General features: G+C 37.4%; 1 protein-coding gene across 6 annotated transcripts in view; it reads left to right on the top strand.

Annotated features, from left to right (window-relative positions):
• Positions 1-19,992, top strand: part of ATRX (ATRX chromatin remodeler) — a 242,920-nt gene that overhangs the window by 44,859 nt on the left and 178,069 nt on the right. For all 6 annotated transcript variants that reach the window (XM_082376914.1, XM_082376916.1, XM_082376915.1 and 3 more), the window contains one exon: positions 11,992-12,104. In XM_082376914.1, coding sequence (XP_082233040.1) covers positions 11,992-12,104 — 113 coding nt within the window. The remainder of the gene's footprint in view (positions 1-11,991; positions 12,105-19,992) is intronic.

Raw genomic sequence — 19,992 nt, 5'->3', positions numbered from 1 at the left:
TGACAAAAGACTTAACAATGACCACAGTTAAACATTTGATGAAAGTTCATAATAATGCAGTTGACAAGAAAATTAGTTATTTCTGAGATATACATTTTAAGGTAATAACTAGGATTATGACTTATAACATTATACCAGAACATATAAGATTTTTAGAAATTTCATGTAATGTCTGAAACATTTATATTAACATATTTCCATACAGATAACCCAATGAAAGTTTAGTATTAGTTGTTTTGTTTGTTTGTTTTTTTATACTGCAGGTTCTTATTAGGCATCAATTTTATACACATCAGTGTATACATGTCAATCCCAATCGCCCGATTCAGCACAGCACCATCCCCAACCCACCGCAGTTTTCCCCCCTTGGTGTCCATATGTCCGTTCTCTACATCTGTGTCTCAACTTCTGCCCTGCAAACCGGCTCATCTGTACCATTTTTCTAGGTTCCACATACATGCGTTAATATACAATATTTGTTTTTCTCTTTCTGACTTACTTCACTCTGTATGACAGTGTCTAGATCCATCCACGTCTCAACAAATGGCTCAATTTCGTTCCTTTTTATAGCTGAGTAATATTCCATTGTATATATGTACCACAACTTCTTTATCCATTCGTCTGTTGATGGGCATTTAGGTTGCTTCCATGACCTAGCTATTGTAAATAGTGCTGCAATGAACATTCGGGTGCATGTGTCTTTTTGAATTATGGTTTTCTCTGGGTATATGCCCAGTAGTGGGATTGCTGGGTCATATGGTAATTCTATTTTTAGTTTTTTAAGGAACCTCCATATTGTTCTCCATAGTGGCTGTATCAATTTACATTCCCACCAACAGCGCAAGAGGGTTCCCTTTTCTCCACACCCTCTCCAGCGTTTGTTGTTTGTAGATTTTCTGATGATGCCCATTCTAACTGGTGTGAGGTGATACCTCATTGTAGTTTTGATTTGCATTTCTCTAATAATTAGTGATGTTGAGCATCTTTTCATGTGCTTCAGTGATGTTGAGCATCTTTTCATGTGCTTCGTGGCCGTCTGTATGTCTTCTTTGGAGAAATGTCTATTTAGGTCTTCTGCCCAGTTTTGGATTGGGGTGTTTGTTTCTTTAATATTGAGCTGAATGAGCTCTTTATATATTTTGCAGATTAATCCTTTGTCCATTGATTCGTTTGCAAATATTTTCTCCCATTCTGAGGGTTGTCTTTTCGTCTTGTTTATGGTTTCCTTTGCTGTGCAAAAGCTTTGAAGTTTCATTAGATCCCATTTGTTTATTTTTGTTTTTATTTCCATTACTCTAGGAGGTGGATCAAAAAAAATCTTGCTGTGATTCATGTCAAAGAGTGTTCTTCCTATGTTTTCCTCTAAGAGTTTTATAGTGTCCAGTCTTACATTTAGGTCTCGAATCCATTTTGAGTTTATTTTTGTGTATGGTGTTAGGGAGTATTCTAATTTCATTCTTTTACATGTAGCTGTCCAGTTTTCCCAGCACCACTTATTGAAGAGACTGTGTTTTCTCCATTGTATATCTTTGCCTCCTTTGTCATAGATTAGTTGACCATAGGTGCGTGGGTTTATCTCTGGGCTTTCTATCTTGTTCCATTGATCTATGTTTCTGTTTTTGTGCCAGTACCATATTGTCTTGATTACTGTAGCTTTGTAGTATAGTCTGAAGACAGGGAGTCTGATTCCTCCAGCTCCGTTTTTTTCCCTCAATACTGCTTTGGCTATTCGGGGTCTTTTGTGTCTCCATACAAATTTTAAGATGATTTGTTCTAGTTCCGTAAAAAATGCCATTGGTAATTTGATAGGGATTGCATTGAATCTGTAGATTGCTTTGGGTAGTAGAGTCATTTTCACAATGTTGATTCTTCCAATCCAAGAACATGGTATATCTCTCCATCTGTTGGTATCATCTTTAATTTCTTTCATCAGTGTCTTATAGTTTTCTGCATACAGGTCTTTTGTCTCCCTAGGTAGGTTTATTCCTAGGTATTTTATTCTTTTTGTTGCAATGGTAAATGGGAGTGTTTCCATAATTTCTGTTTCAGATTTTTCATCATTAGTGTATAGGAATGCAAGAGATTTCTGTGCATTAATTTTGTATCCTGCAACTTTACCATATTCATTAATTAGCTCTAGCAGTTTTCTGGTGGCAGTTTTAGGATTCTCTATGTATAATATCATGTCATCCGCAAACAGTGACAGTTTTACTTCTTCTTTTCCAATTTGTATTCCTTTTATTTCTTTTTCTTCTCTGATTGCCGTGGCTAGGACTTCCAGAACTATGTTGAATAATAGTGGTGAGAGTGGACATCCTTGTCTCGTTCCTGATCTTAGAGGAAATGCTTTCAGATTTTCACCATTGAGAATGATGTTTGCTGTGGGTTTGTCATATATGGCCTTTATTATGTTGAGGTAGGTTCCCTCTATGCCCACTTTCTGGAGAGTTTTTATCAGAAATGGATGTTGAATTTTGTCAAAAGCTTTTTCTGCATCTATTGAGATGATCATATGGTTTTTCTTCTTCAATTTGTTAATATGGTGTATCACATTGATTGATTTGCATATATTGAAGAATCCTTGCATCCCTAGGATAAATCCCACTTGATCGTGGTGTATGATCCTTTTAATGTGTTGTTGGATTCTGTTTGCTAGTATTTTGTTGAGGATTTTTGCATCTATATTCATCAGTGATATTGGTCTGTAATTTTCTTTCTTTGTAGTGTCTTTGTCTGGTTTTGGTATCAGGGTGATGGTGGCCTCATAGAATGAGTTTGGGAGTGTTCCTTCTTCTGCAATTTTTTGGAAGAGTTTGAGAAGGATAGGTGTTAGCTCTTCTCTAAATGTTTGATAGAATTCGCCTGTGAAGCCATCTGGTCCTGGACTTTTGTTTGTTGGAAGATTTTTAATCACAGTTTCAATTTCATTGTTTGTGATTGGTCTGTTCATATTTTCTGTTTCTTCCTGGTTCAGTCTTGGAAGGTTATACCTTTCTAAGAATTTGTCCATTTCTTCCAGGTTGTCCATTTTATTGGCATAAAGTTGTTTGTAGTAGTCTCTTAGGATGCTTTGTATTTCTGCAGTGTCTGTTGTAACTTCTCCTTTTTCATTTCTGATTTTATTGATTTGAGTCCTCTCCCTCTTTTTCTCGATGAGTCTGGCTAATGGCTTATCAATTTTGTTTATCTTCTCAAAGAACCAGCTTTTAGTTTTATTGATCTTTGCTATTGTTTTCTTTGTTTCTATTTCATTTATTTCTGCTCTGATCTTTATGATTTCTTTCCTTCTACTAACTTTGGGTTTTGTTTGTTCTTCTTTCTCTAGTTTCTTTAGGTGTAAGGTTAGATTGTTTATTTGAGATTTTTCTTGTTTCTTTAGGTAGGCTTGTATAGCTATAAACTTCCCTCTTAGAACTGCTTTTGCTGCACCGCATAGGTTTTGGATCGTCGTGTTTTTATTGTCATTTGTCTCTAGGTATTTTTTGATTTCCTCTTTGATTTCTTCAGTGATCTCTTGGTTATTTAGTAACGTATTGTTTAGCCTCCATGTGTTTGTCTCTTTTACGTTTTTTTCCCTGTAATTCATTTCTAATCTCATAGCATTGTGGTCAGAAAAGATGCTTGATATGATTTCAATTTTCTTAAATTTACTGAGGCTTGATTTGTGACCCAAGATGTGATCTATCCTGGAGAATGTTCCGTGCGCCCTTGAGAAGAACGTGTAATCTGCTGTTTTTGGATGGAATGTCCTATAAATATCAATTAAATCTATCTGGTCTATTGTGTCATTTAAAGCTTCTGTTTCCTTATTTATTTTCATTTTGGATGATCTGTCCATTGGTGTAAGTGAGGTGTTAAAGTCTCCCACTATTATTGTGTTACTGTCAATTTCCTCTTTTTTGGCTGTTAGCAGTTGCCTTATGTATTGAGGTGCTCCTATGTTGGGTGCATATATATTTATAATTGTTATATCTTCTTCTTGGATTGATCCCTTGATCATTATGTAGTGTCCTTCTTTGTGTCTTGTAACATTCTTTACTTTAAAGTCTATTTTATCTGATATGAGTATAGCTATTCCAGCTTTCTTTTGATTTCCATTTGCATGGAATATCTTTTTCCATCCCCTCACTTTCAGTCTGTATGTGTCCCTAGGTCTAAAGTGGGTCTCTTGTAGACAGCATATATATGGGTCTTGTTTTTGTATCCATTCAGCCAGTCTATGTCTTTTGGTTGGAGCATTTAATCCATTCACGTTTAAGGTAGTTATCGATATGTATGTTCCTATGACCATTTTCTTAATTGTTTTGGGTTTGTTTTTGTAGGTCCTTTTCTTCTCTTGTGTTTCCCACTTAGAGAAGTTCCTTTAGCATTTGTTGTAGAGCTGGTTTGGTGGTGCTGAATTCTCTTAGGTTTTGCTTGTCTGTAAAGCTTTTGATTTCTCCATCAAATCTAAATGAGATCCTTGCCGGGTAGAGTAATCTTGGTTGTAGGTTCTTCCCTTTCATCACTTCAAGTATATCATGCCACTCCCTTCTGCCTTGCAGAGTTTCTGCTGAGAAATCAGCTGTTAACCTTATGGGAGTTCCCTTGTATGTTATTTGTCGTTTTTCCCTTGCTGCTTTCAATAATTTTTCTTTGTCTTTAATTTTTGCCATTTTGATTACTATGTGTCTCGGCGTGTTTCTCCTTGGGTTTATCCTGTATGGGACTCTCTGCGCTTCCTGGACTTGGATGGCTATTTCCTTTCCTATGTTAGGGAAGTTTTCGACTATAATCTCTTCAAATATTTTCTCTGGCCCTTTCTCTCTCTCTCTTCTCCTTCTGGGACCCCTATAATGCGAATGTTGTTGTGTTTAATGTTGTCCCAGAGGTCTCTTAGGCTGTCTTCATTTCTTCTCATTCTTTTTTCTTTAGTCTGTTCCGCAGCAGTGAATTCCACCATTCTGTCTTCCAGGTCACTTATCCGTTCTTCTGCCTCAGTTATTCTGCTATTGATTCCTTCTAGTGTAGTTTTCATTTCAGTTATTGTATTGATCATCTCTGTTTGTTTGTTCTTTAATTCTTCTAGGTCTTTGTTAATCATTTCTTGCATCTTCTCAATCTTTGCCTCCATTCTTATTCCGAGGTCCTGGATCATCTTCACTATCATTATTCTGAATTCTTTTTCTGGAAGGTTGCCTATCTCCACTTCATTTAGTTGTGTTTCTGGGGTTTTTTCTTGTTCCTTCATCTGATATATAGCCCTCTGCCTTTTCATCTTGTCTGTCTTTCTGTAACTGTGGGTTTTGGTCCACCGGCTGCAAGATTGTAGTTTTTCTTGCTTCTGCTGTCTGTCTTCTGGTGGTTGAGGCTATCTAAGAGGCTTGATGTGATTGCTCCCCTCCTACCATCTCACTGTGGCTTCTCCTCTGTCCTTGGACGTGGGATATCCTCCTTGGTGAGTTCCAGTGTCTTCCTTTCGATGATTGTCCAGCAGCCAGTTGTGATTCTGGTGCTCTTGCAAGAGGGAGTGAGAGCACGTCCTTCTACTCCGCCATCTTGGTTAATCCCTTTGTTTTGTTTTTGTTTGGCCATGCCGTGAGGCTCGTGGGATATTAGTGCCCCAAACAGGGATTGAATTTGGGCCCACAGTAGGGAAAGCACTGTGTCCTAACCACTGGCCAACCAGGGAATTCCCGAAAAATAGTTTAGGATGTTACCATTGTGGAATACTGGGTAATGCATACACAGGATCTTTCTTACAACTGCATGTGAATCTACGATTATCTCAAAATGAAAAGTTTAATTTAAAAAAGGCCAGCTCCTTTACACATATACTTCTCCAAATAATGCAAAAGAGGTGAAACTCTAGTAATTTTTAGAACTCCACATTTCTCATGGAAGAAATGTTATAAAACATTCAGGGTGAAGAAAATGGCCCATAGTTAAAAACACTGACATTAGTACTTAAAACTTGTCTGAAATCCAGTCATTTATGATATGGTTAGCTTACATTAGGAATTTAGAATTTTTTTGTTCCTCTTGAAGATAGGTAGATTAGATGTCATTGGTCATTTACATCAAGCCCATGTTGTAATTGTGTGTTTGTGAGTATGAAGGCTGATCAGATTCTTCAATCAAGATTTTTAACTACTCTTTTTTTTTTGTGAAATTCACGTTCTTTTATTTATTTATTTATTTATTTATGACTGTGCTGGGTCTTCGCTTCCGTGCGAGGGCTTTCTCTAGTTGTGGCAAGTGGGGACCACTCTTCATCGCGGTGCGCAGGCCTCTCACCATCGCGGCCTCTCCCGTTGCGGAGCACAGGCTCCAGACGCGCAGGCTCAGCAATTGTGGCTCACGGGCCCAGTTGCTCCGTGGCATGTGGGATCTTCCCAGACCAGGGCTCGAACCCATGTCCCCTGCATTGGCAGGCAGATTCTCAACCACTGCGCCACCAGGGAAGCCCTTAACTACTCTTAAGGATCATTTTAAGGACTTACACCTAGAACCTAGAATTAAGTAATGTATAGTACTGGTGGAGTAAGCTTCACATTTTGGTGGAGGAGGAAGAGAGTGACAGCCACGTCTGGATTTAATAAAAATAACTTAGAATAGTTCACAATTATAAAACTGATAAGTTAATGTGTGCAGTTTTGCCTTAGGAAAAGATCCTTCAATTTACAAAAGGGTTGATAAGTGTTGTCTTTTAAACAGTTTATTTGGTGTGTTTAAAATATCATTTCCACAAATAAGACTTAATTCCAAGGACCATCTCCAATGTATGACTCTAGAAATGAGGCAGATTTTAAAAGCTGACATCAGAGCTTTTATAAATGAATGAATATTTCCCTTCTAAATAGTCACCCTTGGAGGCCATACTGAAACCAATGATGATGTCATTCCTGAGGATACTTCAAGAACTCTCCTTTTGTAACCAATTTAGAAGACATGCAAGAAATTAAGTCTTCAGGAATACTTTGGATTTTGGCAAAAACTAATTTTAATGCACCTGATAATCTTTCATTATTCACCATACTTGACTCTAAATGACATTTGGCTATTTCCAAATATCACATCTGCCCTTAGAGAAGATTTTTCAAATGAGTGGGCAAATTTTTTAAGTATCAATTTTTTTTTCACCATTGGACTTCTAGCTGGTCTCATAATGTGTAATATTACACAAATATGTTCATTCCTAAGAATGCTGTCCTTCAGAGAACAAAAAAGTTCTGATTGTATCCTCTTGTTTTAATTTTTGCATATTGAGGTACTATTAATGGGCTTCATTGATTTATCCATAGTCTTGACCTTGTTCAGCTACAGTATGAATTCACGTGATAGCTGGCTTTGTGGTTGGATTGCTGTGAATTCTAGGAATGAGTGCGATAATCATCATTATGCTGGTTTGCTGTACTCTTTCATTTCTAAAGTACAACGCTTTTGCTGTTTGGTAATCTGTTGATGGAACAAGATGTAGAATGACATCATCCATTCTTATTTTTAAATTTTGGTTACCAGGAATATTGTGTGCCATTGGTTGACATGTAGCATCTTTTCGTCTGGTTCCATTCTCTAATTGAAGATTAAGGATACTGAATGACTTGATGATAATTTTTTTGTACGTCTGACTCATTTCCAAAGGAAGGTTATGGCAAAAAGTAGAAACCATACCCTCTTGGTACCTATATTCTAGAGTCAAGTTTGTTTCAAGATTATTTAAAACAACGCTCTCCATCAAAACAACCAAAATCCCACACACAATGTCTAGTTGCAGTATGCCTGTTAATTTCATTTCTTTTTCATTCACTAAATATCTTGGGTTCTTCCTAACCAAACGTAGAAAAATGGTACAGAGGGGCCACTGGGTTTGGAGCCCAGCACCCTGCTTGAATCAGGGTGGTATCTGGCCCATGAAGGCCTGACCGAGATGTTACCTGTTTCCTAGTCTTTTAATGTGCATTCTTTTGATGATTAGTGAGGTTGGAGTGCTTTTTCTCCCATTTTCTTTTGTTACACAGTTATATTCCCTTTTTAAAAATTTTTTTGTCTTTTAATCATTTATCTACTGGGAATTTAGTATTGTTATTATTTTTTGGCCATGCCACATGGCATGCGGGATCTTAGTTCCCCCACCAGGGATCAAACCCGTGCCCTCTGCAGTGGAAGCATGGAGTCCTAACCACTTGACCACCAGGGAATTCCCAGTATTATTTAGTATAATAAGAATCTTTATCTCTTTATTTTCAGATGAGTTTGCCTATTAAATTTTGGTTATGTTTTTGGAGGTTGCATGCACAAGTTTTATTTCTTATGTAAAGTTTTATTACTCAGATACATTCTTGAATTCCTTTCTCTATTTTGCATTTTCCATTGAGGTGAAATTCACATAAAATAAAATTAACCATTTAAACCATTTTAGTATATAATTTAGTTTTTAAAGTTTTTACTAAATGCACAATATTGTACAATTGTCACCACTTTCTAATTTTAGAATATTTTCATTGCCCCCAAAAGGTAACCCATACCACCCAATTTCTCCCTTCCTTTATCCCCTGGCACCCACTAATCTACTTTCTGCCTCTGTGGATTTGCCTACTTGGACATTTTACATATATAAATGGAATCATCCAATATGTAGGAATTTGTGTCTGCATTTTTTAGCACAAAGTTTCCAAGGTTCATCCATGCTTAGTATAGATGAATATTTCATTCCTTTTAATTGGGGTATAATATCCCATTGTCTCTTCATCAGTTGATGGATATTTGGGTACTTTTCACTTTTTGGCTGTTATGAATATTGCTGCTATGAACTTTTGTGTATAGTTTTTTGAGTGTGGGCATATGTTTTCATTCTCTTGGGTATATATCTAGGAGTGGAATTGCTGGGTTATTTGGTAACTCTGTTTAACTTTTTGAATTACTACTAAAATGTTTTTCATACTGACTGTCCCATTTTACATTCCCACCAGCAATGTATGTGAGTTCCAATTTCTTTACATCTTTGCCAACCCTTATTTTTAAAAAATTATTATCATATCCATTCTAAAGAGTGTAAAATAGTATCTCATTGTGGTTTTGATTTATATTTTGCTCTAATGATTAACAATCTTGAGCATTTTTTCATGTGCTTCCTATTTGTGTATATTCTTAGAATTGTATATCTAACTTCTTTTTTTTATCGAGGTATAATTGACTTACAATGTTGTGTTGATTTCTGCTGCACAGCAAAGTGATTCAGTTATACATATATATACATTCTTTTTTAAAAATATTCTTTTCCATTATGGTCTATCATAGGATATTGAATATAGTTCTCTGTGCTATACAGTAGGACCTTGTTGTTTATCCATTCTATATATAAAATCTTACATCTGCTACCCCCAACCTCCCACCCTATCCCTCCCCCAACCCCCTCCCCCTTGACAACCACCAGTCTGCTCTCTATGTCTGTGGTTCTGTTTTTGTTTCATACATAGGTTCATTTATGTCATATTTTAGATTCCACATATAAGTGATATCATGTGGTATTTGTCTTTCTCTTCCTGAGTTACTTCACTTAGTATGGTGATCTCTAGTTGCATGCGTGTTGCTGCAAATGGCATGATTTTGTTCTTTTGTTCTTTTTTTTTAAATATAATTTTTTTCTTTTTTTTTTTTTTAAACTTTGGGTTTATTTATTTATTTATTTATGGCTGTGTTGGGTCTTCGTTTCTGTGCGAGGGCTTTCTCTAGTTGTGGCAAGTGGGGGCCACTCTTCATCGCGGTGCGCGGGCCTCTCACTGTCGTGACCTCTCTTGTTGTGGAGCACAGGCTCCAGATGCGCAGGCTCAGTAACTGTGGCTCACGGGCCTAGTTGCTCTTCGGCATGTGGGATCTTCTCAGACCAGGGCTCGAACCCGTGTCCCCTGCATTGGCAGGCAGACTCTCAACCACTGCGCCACCAGGGAAGCCCGATTTTGTTCTTTTTTATGGCTAAGTAGTATTTCATTGTATATATGTACCACATCTTCTTTATCCATTCATTTGTCAGTGGACATTTAGGTTGTTTCCATGTTTTGGCTATTGTGAATAGTGCTGCTATGAACATAGGGGTGCATGTATCTTTTTGAATTATAGTTTTGTCTGGATATATGCCCAAGAGTAGGATTGCTGGATCATATGGTAATTCTATTTTAGTTTTCTGAGGAACCTCCATACTGTTTTCCACAGTGGCTACACCAACTTATATTCCTACCAACAGTGTAGGAGGTTTCCCTTTTCTCCACACCCTCTCCATCATTTGTTATTTGTAGACTTTTTAATGATGGCCATTCTGACTGGTATGAGGTGGTACTGCATTGTAGTTTTGATTTACATTTCTCTAATAATTTGCGATGTTGAGCATCTTTTCATGTGCCTGCTGGCCATCTGTATGTCTTCTTTGGAGAAATGTCTATTTAGGTCTTCTTCCCATTTTTCAATTGGGTTGTTTGGTTTTTTGTTGTTGAGTTGTTGTATATCTAAGTTCTTTAAAACCCATTTCAGGGGCTTCCCTGGTGGCACAGTGGTTGAGAGTCTGCCTGCCAATGCAGGGGACAGGGGTTTGAGCCCTGGTCTGGGAGGATCCCACATGCCGCGGAGCAACTAGGCCCGTGAGCCACAATTACTGAGCCTGCGCGTCTGGAGCCTGTGCTCCGCAACAAGAGAGGCTGCGATAATGAGAGGCCTGCGCACCGTGATGAGGAGTGGCCCCCACTTGCCACAACTAGAGAAAGCCCTCGCACAGAAACGAAGACCCAGCACAGTCATAAATAAATAAATAAATAAATAAAAATTAAACTTAAAAAAAAATTAGTAAGGTTAAATGTTTTAAAAAAAACCCATTTCAAATTGGGTTTGCTTTTTTACTGTTTAATTGTAAGAATTCTTTACATTATTAAAAGGGTATATATTTTATAAAAGGATTATTAATGCCTTTTCAGATATATGGTTTGAAAATAGTTGTCATCAGCTATGTGGGTTGTCTCTTCACTTTCTTGATGGTATCTTTTCATACACAGAAGTTTTGAATTCCAATGAAATCAGTTTTATCTATTTTCTTTCTTGCTTTTAAGTTTAGGAAATCTTTTATTAGAAATGGGGTATATGTTTATTTTCTGCATTTTAAACTTTTAACTTTTTTAACCCTGTTTGTTGGATTACAGATACACTTATTACGTAACTTAATAGGATATGCTGTAATAATTTAGTTACATAAATATTTCCTTGGGAATCTGTGAGCTCTTCTAGGTCCTGTTCTATGTTTTATTCATCTTAGTGTTTGTCATTTATACATTTATTCTGTTCTAAGCAGAAAATAGAATAATAAACAAAAGAACTACTGAAGGCTTCCAGAGACTAAGTGCTCAGGAAATATATTTGATAAATTACTGGATTATTATTTTAAATGATGTAAAGCAAAATCTCATACTACCAGCATTTTCCTTGAATAGTACTTTTTTAATTTTTTAATTTATTTTATTCAAGTATAGTTATTTTATAGTGTTTTGTTAATTTCTGTTGTACAGCAAAGTGATTCAGTTATACATATATGCATATAGATGCATTCTTTTTCATATTCTTTTCTATTATGGTTTATCACAGTCCTTGAATTATACTTTTTTAAAAAATTTAATTTTATATTGGAGTATAGTTGATTAACAATGTGTTAGTTTCAGGTGTACAGCAAAGTGATTCAGATATACATATATGCATATATATACATTCTTTTTCATATTCTTTTCCATTATGGTTTATCACAGTCCTTGAATTATACTTTGATTGTAGATAAGTGTACAGGTAGATTTTGTTACTCATGTTTTCATATCCTCAGTGAAATAAAGAAAATTCATTTTCTTTAATTCTTATTTTGAGTATGCATTCTTTCAGACCACTTACAGTGTACATATATTTTCAGTTTGTTAAACTTTATATTTAATTTAATATATGACCTGGTAAGTTAGGATATTCTTAAAATTTTTATTTTGACAGTGAAAGCAAGTTGAATACATTGGTGCAGAAGCTTCATGACTTTCTGGCACACTCATCAGAAGAATCTGAAGAAACAAGTTCTCCTCCAAGACTTGCGATGAACCAAAGCACAGGTAAATTGAAAAAGGATGTGTAACATCTTCTAGTCTATTTTCCATTTATTTTTGAGCAGGTGCAGTTATTAAAGTCTTTAATAGCCCCTGTGTATCTAGTAGTTAGATAATATCTGATACTTGAGATTTTAATTCAGATAAGTAAGAAGTGTAAGGTTTTATGGTTATAGGTGCTTAGAGAAGCATATACTTAGGGTTTTGTGTGTAATGGAAATGTTTTATAGAGGTGGGTGATGAATGTTAACTGTTTAAAATAGGTAGTATTAGAAGTTGTAGGAATAGTACAGAAATATATTATCCTAGAAGTTATTCGTGTATTATGAGTTACATTTTTATGTTGTTTGATAACTTCTTTGAGTAGATTTGGTACATAAATTTTTTTTAATAAAAAACAACATCTCCTCTCTACCTCCCTTTTTCGTTTTTAAAAGTATCTTGTGTCATATATGATGATTACCATAATTTGTTTTGAGGTTTTTAAGGGTAGCCACATATATAAGAGGTGAATACACACACACACACACACACACAGACACACGTACTTGCACACAAACACAATATGTACAAAAAGGGTGAAGAGTGGTAGATCACAGTGAAAAGTTCAGCCATATGTGTAATTAGAGTACCAGAAGGAGAAAAGAGAGAATGGGTCAGAAGCTGAGTTTGACGAGATATTCACTGAGCATTTTCTTTTTTTTTGTTTAAAGATTTATTTATTATTTATTTATTTTGTTTATTTTTGGCTGTGTCGGGACTTAGTTGCAGTGTGCCGGCTCTTTCATTGTGGTGCTTGGGCTTCTTTCTAGTTGTGGCGTGAGGATTTTCTCTTCTCTAGTTGTGGCACGCAGACTCCAGGGCACGTGGGCTCTGTAGTTTGTGGCATGCAGGCTCTCTTGTTGAGGTGCGCAAGCTCAGTAGTTGTGGCACGTGGGCTTAGTTGCCCTGTGGCATGTGGGATCTTAGCTCCCTGACCAGAGATCGAACCTGCATCCCCTGCATTGTAAGGCGGGTTCTTTACCACCGGACCACCAGGGAAGTCCCTTGCTGAGCATTTTATAAAAGTGAAGAAAGACATCAAGCCGTAGATTCATGAAACACTGTGAACCCCACGCAGGATAAATAGAAAACTACAACTATGAATATCATAATTAAACTCCTAAAGAACGAAAACAAAGAGAACAATCTTAGGAGCAGCCAGAGGAAAAATGTCGTTGCTTTTTGAATGTTGAATGTTTCTGAACAACAATAACACTGATGGCTCATTTGATGACAGGAATGTTAGAAGCTGGATGATGAAGAAATGATTTATTTAAAGTGACAAGTGAAAATAATTGCCAGCGTGAAGTTTTCTCAGTGAAAACATCTTTGAAAAGTGAAGGTGGAATAAAGATAAAAAGTGAGAACTTGATGTCAGCACACCGACACTAGAGGAAATACTAAAGGGTTTTCTTAAATGAGAAGGGAAATAATTCGGAATGGTGACACCAAAATACAGGAAGTTACAAATAACAATGGGAGGGATAAATAGGTGAATAAAATGAAATATGTACTTTTATCTAATCCACAGTCTGTAGTCTTAATTCATAAATTGCCCCAACAGTGTTTTCATAGGTAACTTTCCCCCCCAAGTCCAGGATCCAGTTGAAGATGCCACAATGTATATAGTTATTTGGTCTTTAGCCTTTTCAAATCTGAAACAAGCTGGAACCGTAACATTTTTCAAATGTACAGATATATTATTTTGGTGGTTGTCCCTCAATGTGGATTTGTCTGATTAGTTATAATTAGATTGGGATTTTTAATTTTTGGCAGGATTGCCATGTAAGTGGTGTTATGTTCTTGTCCATACATCATATCACAAGGCACGTGATGTAATCTCCCCGTTTATTGGTGATGTTAACTTAGGTTATTTGGTTATGGTTGTTTTTCTAGGTTAAGCCACTGTAAAGGTGTGATTTATTCCTTTGTAACTAATAAGTAATTTGTTGAAGATTACTTTGAAATAAACTTAGGTATTCTTTTCATCATCAGAAGTTAGCTTTTATGGTTTCTTACTGCAAATTACCACAAACTTGGCAGCTTAAAACAACCCAAATTATTTATTTATTTATGGCTGCATTGGGTCTTTGTTGCTGCACATGGGCTTTCTCTAGTTGTGGCGAGCAGGGTCTACTCTTCGTTGTGGTGTGCAGGCTTCTCATTGCAGTGGCTTCCCTTGTTGCGGAGCACGGACTCTAGGACTCTAGGTGTGCGGGCTTCACTAGTTGTGGCATGCAGGCTCAGTAGTTGTGGCTTGCGGACTCTAGAGCGCAGGCTGAGTAGTTGTGGCACATGGGCTTAGTTGCTCTGCAGCATGTGGGGTCTTCCTGGAGCAGGGATCAAACCCGCATCCCCCACATTGGCAGGTGGATTCTTAACCACTGCACCACCAGGGAAGTCCCAACCCAAATTTATTATCTCATAGTTCTGTAGGTTTGGAGTCCAGGTGGGTTTTGCTGAGCTCTGCTCAGGGAATCACAAGGCCTAAGTCAAAGTGACAGTAAGACTATGTTCCTTTCTGGAGACTCTGTGGAAAAATCCATTTCCATGCTCATTCAGGTTGTTGGCAGAATTCAGTTCATTGTGGTTGTAGGCCTGAGGTCCCCATTTCTTGCTGACTATTGGCCAGGATCCTCTCAGCTCCTTAATTTCCTCTCACATGGCCCCCTCCATCTACAAAGACAGCAAAAACACATTGTGTCTTTCTCATGCTTTGAATTTCTCTGACTTATCCTTTTGCTTGCTTCTCTGCACCTTCTGCGTGAGCTGGAGTCATTTTTCTACTTTAAAGGTCTCATGTGATTAGATTAGACCCCCTCCTTGTCACCACTCCCCAGTGAGCTCCCATTTTTAAGGTCAACTGTGCCATTTTACCTAGCAAAACCATGAGAGTGTTATTTCCTCACATTCACAGGTTCTGAAGATTCGGGGTCATGAAATCTTGGGGACCATTCCTAGAAATTCTGCCTACACCACATCCATTCATGATTCTTGGCTCAGTGATATGTTACTATGATGGGTTCAAAATCATGATGTTCTGATCTATCATTCCTCCTATGTTTTAGTTGGCATTTTACTATAAGGGAGAAGTTTACATTTCTACGCTCTGTTTCCATTTGTTTTTATTAGTATATACTATATTTTTTCTTTTTCCATGAATATTTTCTTACTGTCATTATTTTAATATCCAATTTGTACCAGTATTGGCTAGTGGGAACCCCTTTTGTATGGCTCCTGCAGACCTTTTCACAAGTCTTCATCAACCTTGAGCACTTTCTTACTTTCTGCTCTCACAAGATGTTCATTATTTACTTTGCACTGTCCCTTCCCCAGCCCTGGAATCAGTTATTTCTCCAAGGAGTTCTGATTCCTTTTAGTGGGATATGGTATTTAGAAAGCAATATCTGGGTGTATGATGTGCTCATTGCCACCAGGATGTCTGCTTCCAGGCCCTTTAGCAGAGAAAGCCAATATATGTGTTATGTTTTCATGCACTGATATTGATACTTTTAGTTTTACTTTGGACTACAGACATCATTCTAGTCTTCCTCTTTTTGTATTTTAACTTCTTACTGCAACAGAAAGAAAGGTGGCTCCCATTATCCTCAGTTTATGTACTCAGTTGATCAGTCTTCATTGTATCCACGTAGTTTCAAGTTTGCAAACCAAACCATCACAATAAAGACACCTAGCTAGTGTTAAATATTTGTTTAAAGTTCCTTTTGTCTTTAGAATGAAATCATATTGTCACAGTTCTATATTCAGTAGTTAGTTGGGGAGTTCTGCTTCTGGTAGTGGCAGAGTAGCTCTGTATGGATAAACAGATATCTCTCACAGATACCAATTATTAATTCTGGCCAAAATACGGAACACAATGATGTGAAGAAACTGAACAGTGACACAAAGCAGACACAAACTGGAGTAGGGTCAACCCATGGAAGAAAGAAGTATTAATGGCTGAATTCCCAATTGTTAAGCCTTTTTTCCTTAGGAAAGGTGCCAGTTAGCTCCATCAGTGGAATTTAAGACTTGGATAGCTCTGTCCTTCTGGATATGCTGTTTGAGCTTGCAACCCCACTACTTCTGATAGCCTTCTTGCGACTAAGGTTGAACCAGCATAAAACTCAGCATTTGGTCAAGGTGGTGGTGTAGGAAGACCCTGATCTCACCCCTCCCCACAGACACACCGAATCTACAGCTACATAAAGAGCAATGCCTCTTGCAGAAGAACTGAGGTCTGATTAAACAGCTTCTCCACAACAAATGATACAAGGACCACATAGAGATTGGTAGGAGACACAGAGACAGAGTATCGATGGGAACCCCACTTCAGTGTGGTGTACTGCCGTGGCGAGGGATATCACTAAGGGGCCTGTGTACAGACCCGCCTCCCCTGGGGCACAGAGAAAAAACAGTGGTTTAAAGGGGACCTAGACTGTACATGAAGGAAATCCACTTACTAACCCTAGAGTGTCTGCTAAATGGGCAGGGAACTGCTGGAACTATCTCCAATGTTGAAGGTGCTAGAGAGCACCATTTTTTGTCTTCCTCCTTTACCTTGATAGCACAAGTGAGAACATAGTCCACATTCTCTAGCTGGCCTTCCAAGGCCACCTCAGCATACCTCTGGCCCACACAAGCTATAGGCGTCCTACCAAGGCAGCCTGAGTGTACAGTGCCCCAGGACCCCGCGGCCCATGACTTATTAGGCTCCAGCCGGCTTGCCAAAGCTGCCTGGCACACGCAGACTACACAGGGGATGCTCTTAACTGAGGTTATGCCTTCAGGACCGGGAGAGGTACCTGTTTTGCCTGATGTATAGAAAGAAACACAAAGTCAAACAAAGTGGGGACAGAGGAATATGTTCCAAGTGAAAGAACAAGATAAAACTGCAGAAAAAAATCTTAATGAAATGGAGATAAGTAATTTACCTGATAAAGAATTCAAATAAATGGTCATAAAGATGCTTACCAAACTAGGGAGAAGAATGAAGGAGCACAGTGAGAACTTCAACAAAGAGTTAGAAAATATAAGAAAGAACCAGTCAGAACTGAAAAACACAATATTGGAAAATACAATAGAGGAAATTAACAGCAGATTAGTTGATACCTTAGAACACATCAGTGATCTGGAAGACAGAATAGTGGAAATCACCCAATCAGAACAGAAAAAAAGAAGAATTTTAAAAAATGAGAGTTTAAGGGATCTCTGGGACATCAGGAGTACTAACATTCTCATAGTAGGGGTAGGGGTCTCAGATGGAGAAGAGAGAGAGAAAGGGACAAAAATTTATTTAAAGAAATAATGTCTGATAACTTCCCTAGTCTGGGAGAGGAAACAGACATCTAGGTACAGGAATCACAGAGTCCCAAACAAGGTGAACCCAAAGAGATCCACACCAAGACATGTAAGTAAAATGGCAAAAGATAAAGAGAGAATATTATGGGCAGCAGGAGAAAAACAACTAATCATATACAAGGAAAATCCTATAAAATTATTAGCTGATTTTTCAGCAGAAACTCTGCAAGCCAGAAGGGGGTGGCATGATATATTTAAAGTACTGAAAGTAAAAAAAACTTCCAACCAAGAATACTCTGCCTGGCAAGGTTATCATTCAGAATTGAAGGAGAGATGGAGTTTCCCAGGCAAGCAAAACCTAAAGGAGTTCAGCACCACTAAAATGGCCTTACAAGAAATGTTAAAACATCTTCTTAGGTGGAAAAGAAAAGGCAATAGCTAGAAATAAGAAAATATATGAAAGAAAAAAAATCTCACTGGTAAAGGTAAATATATAGTAAATCAGACACTTATAAAGCTAGTAGGAAGGTTAAAAGACAAAAAGTAGTAAAATCAACTATAACTACAATAAGTAGCTAAGGGATACACAAAATATAAAGTTGTAAAATATCATGTCAGAATCGGGCTTCCCTGGTGGCACAGTGGTTGAGAATCTGCCTGCCGATGGGGGGGACATGGGTTCGAGCCTTGGTCTGGGAGGATCCCACGTGCCGCGGAGCAACTGGGCCCGTGAGCCACAACTGCTGAGCCTGCACGTCTGGAGCCTGTGCTCCGCAACAAGAGAGGCTGTGATAGTGAGAGGCCCGTGCACGGCGATGAAGAGTGGCCCCCACTTGCCACAACTAGAGAAAGCCCTCGCACAGAAACGAAGACCCAATACAGCCAAAAAAATAAAAAAATAATAATTAAAGGTGCTAATAATTAAAAAAAAAGTGTTGGGGGGGTAGTAAAAATGTAGTATTTTCAGAATATATTTGAACTTAAGCAACTATCAGCCTAAATTAAATCAATGTGTGTGTGTGTGTGTATGTGTGCACACGTATCAACCTGATGGTAACTGCAAACCCAAAACCTACAGTAGATAAACAAAAAATAAGGGAGCCCAAACATAAAGAAAATCATCAAACTACAAGGGAAGAGACTTCCCTGGTGGTCCAGTGCGTTGGAAGGCAGGGGACGTGGGTTTGATCCCTGGTCAGGGAACTAAGATGCCACATGCCACGGGGCAACTAAGTCTGCGCGCTGCAACTACTGAGCCCGTGTGCTGCAACTAGAGAGACCACACGCCACAACTAGAGAGAAGCCTGCGTGCCGCAGCTAAGACCCAAGGCAGCCAAAAAATAAATTAACAAAATATTACAAAAAAAAGAAAACTACGAGGGAAGAAACCAAGAGAAGAAAGGAATAGAGAATAACTACAAAAACAAGCAGAAAATAATTAACAAAATGGCAATAAGTACATCCTTATCAATAACCACTTTAAATATAAATTGACTAAATGCTCCAATCAAAATAGAGATGGCTGAATGGATTAAAAAACAAGACCCATTTATATGCTGCCTACAAGAGACTCACTTCAGATCTAAAGACAAACAGAGTGATACTGAAGGGATAGAAAAAGGTATTCAATGCAAAAGGAAATGAAAAGAAAGCTGGGGTACTAAACAAAATGCTACAAAACCAATGCATCAACGAAGAAATCAAAGAGGAAATTAAAAAATACCTTGAGACACATGAAAATGGAAACACAACTTTCCAAAATCTATGGGATGCAGCAAAAGCAGTTCCAAGAGGGAAGATTATAGTGATACAGGCCTACTTCAAGAAAAAAGAAAAATCTCAAATTAAAAAAAATGTAGCTTTACATTTAAAGGGACTAGAAAAAGAAGAACAAAACAAGCCTCGACTTAGTGAAAGGAAGGAAATAATAAAGGTCAGATTGGAAATAATGCAACTGATAGCTCGTCTTCTTCCTCTTAACAGCGTCTTTTGCAGAGTGAAAGTTTTAAATTTTGAGGAAGTCTAATTTATAGATTTCCTTTTGAGGATCATGCTTTTCTTACATATAAAGGAGCTAGAAAAAGAAGAACAAACAAAACCCAAAGTTAGTAGAAGGAAATAAACCATAAAGATCAGGGCAGAAATAAATGAAATAGAGACTAAAAAATAATAGAAAAGATCAATGAAACTACGAGCTAGTTTTTTTTTTGAAAATGTAAACAAAATTGAAAAACCTTAAGTCAGACTCATCATGAAAAAAAGAGAGTCCAAATAAATAAAATGAGAAAGGAAAGAGGAAAAGTAACAACTTATACCACATCAATGCAATGAATCCTAAGAGACTACTGTGCCAACAAATTGGACAACATCGAAGAAATGGATAAATTCCTAGAAACTTAACAATTTTCAAGACTGAATCATGGAGAAATACAAAATCTGAACGGACTGATTACTAATGAAATTCAATTAGTAATCAAAAAACTTCCAACAAACAAAAGTTGAAGAGCAGTTGGCTTCATAGGTGAATTCTATCAAACATTTAAAGAAAAAT

This window comes from Balaenoptera borealis (assembly GCF_965194805.1).
Source record: "Balaenoptera borealis genome assembly, chromosome: X".
Lineage (NCBI taxonomy): Eukaryota > Metazoa > Chordata > Mammalia > Artiodactyla > Balaenopteridae > Balaenoptera > Balaenoptera borealis.
The sequence above is the reverse complement of the archived record's forward strand: the minus strand, read 5'-3'. Positions and strand labels throughout refer to the sequence as shown.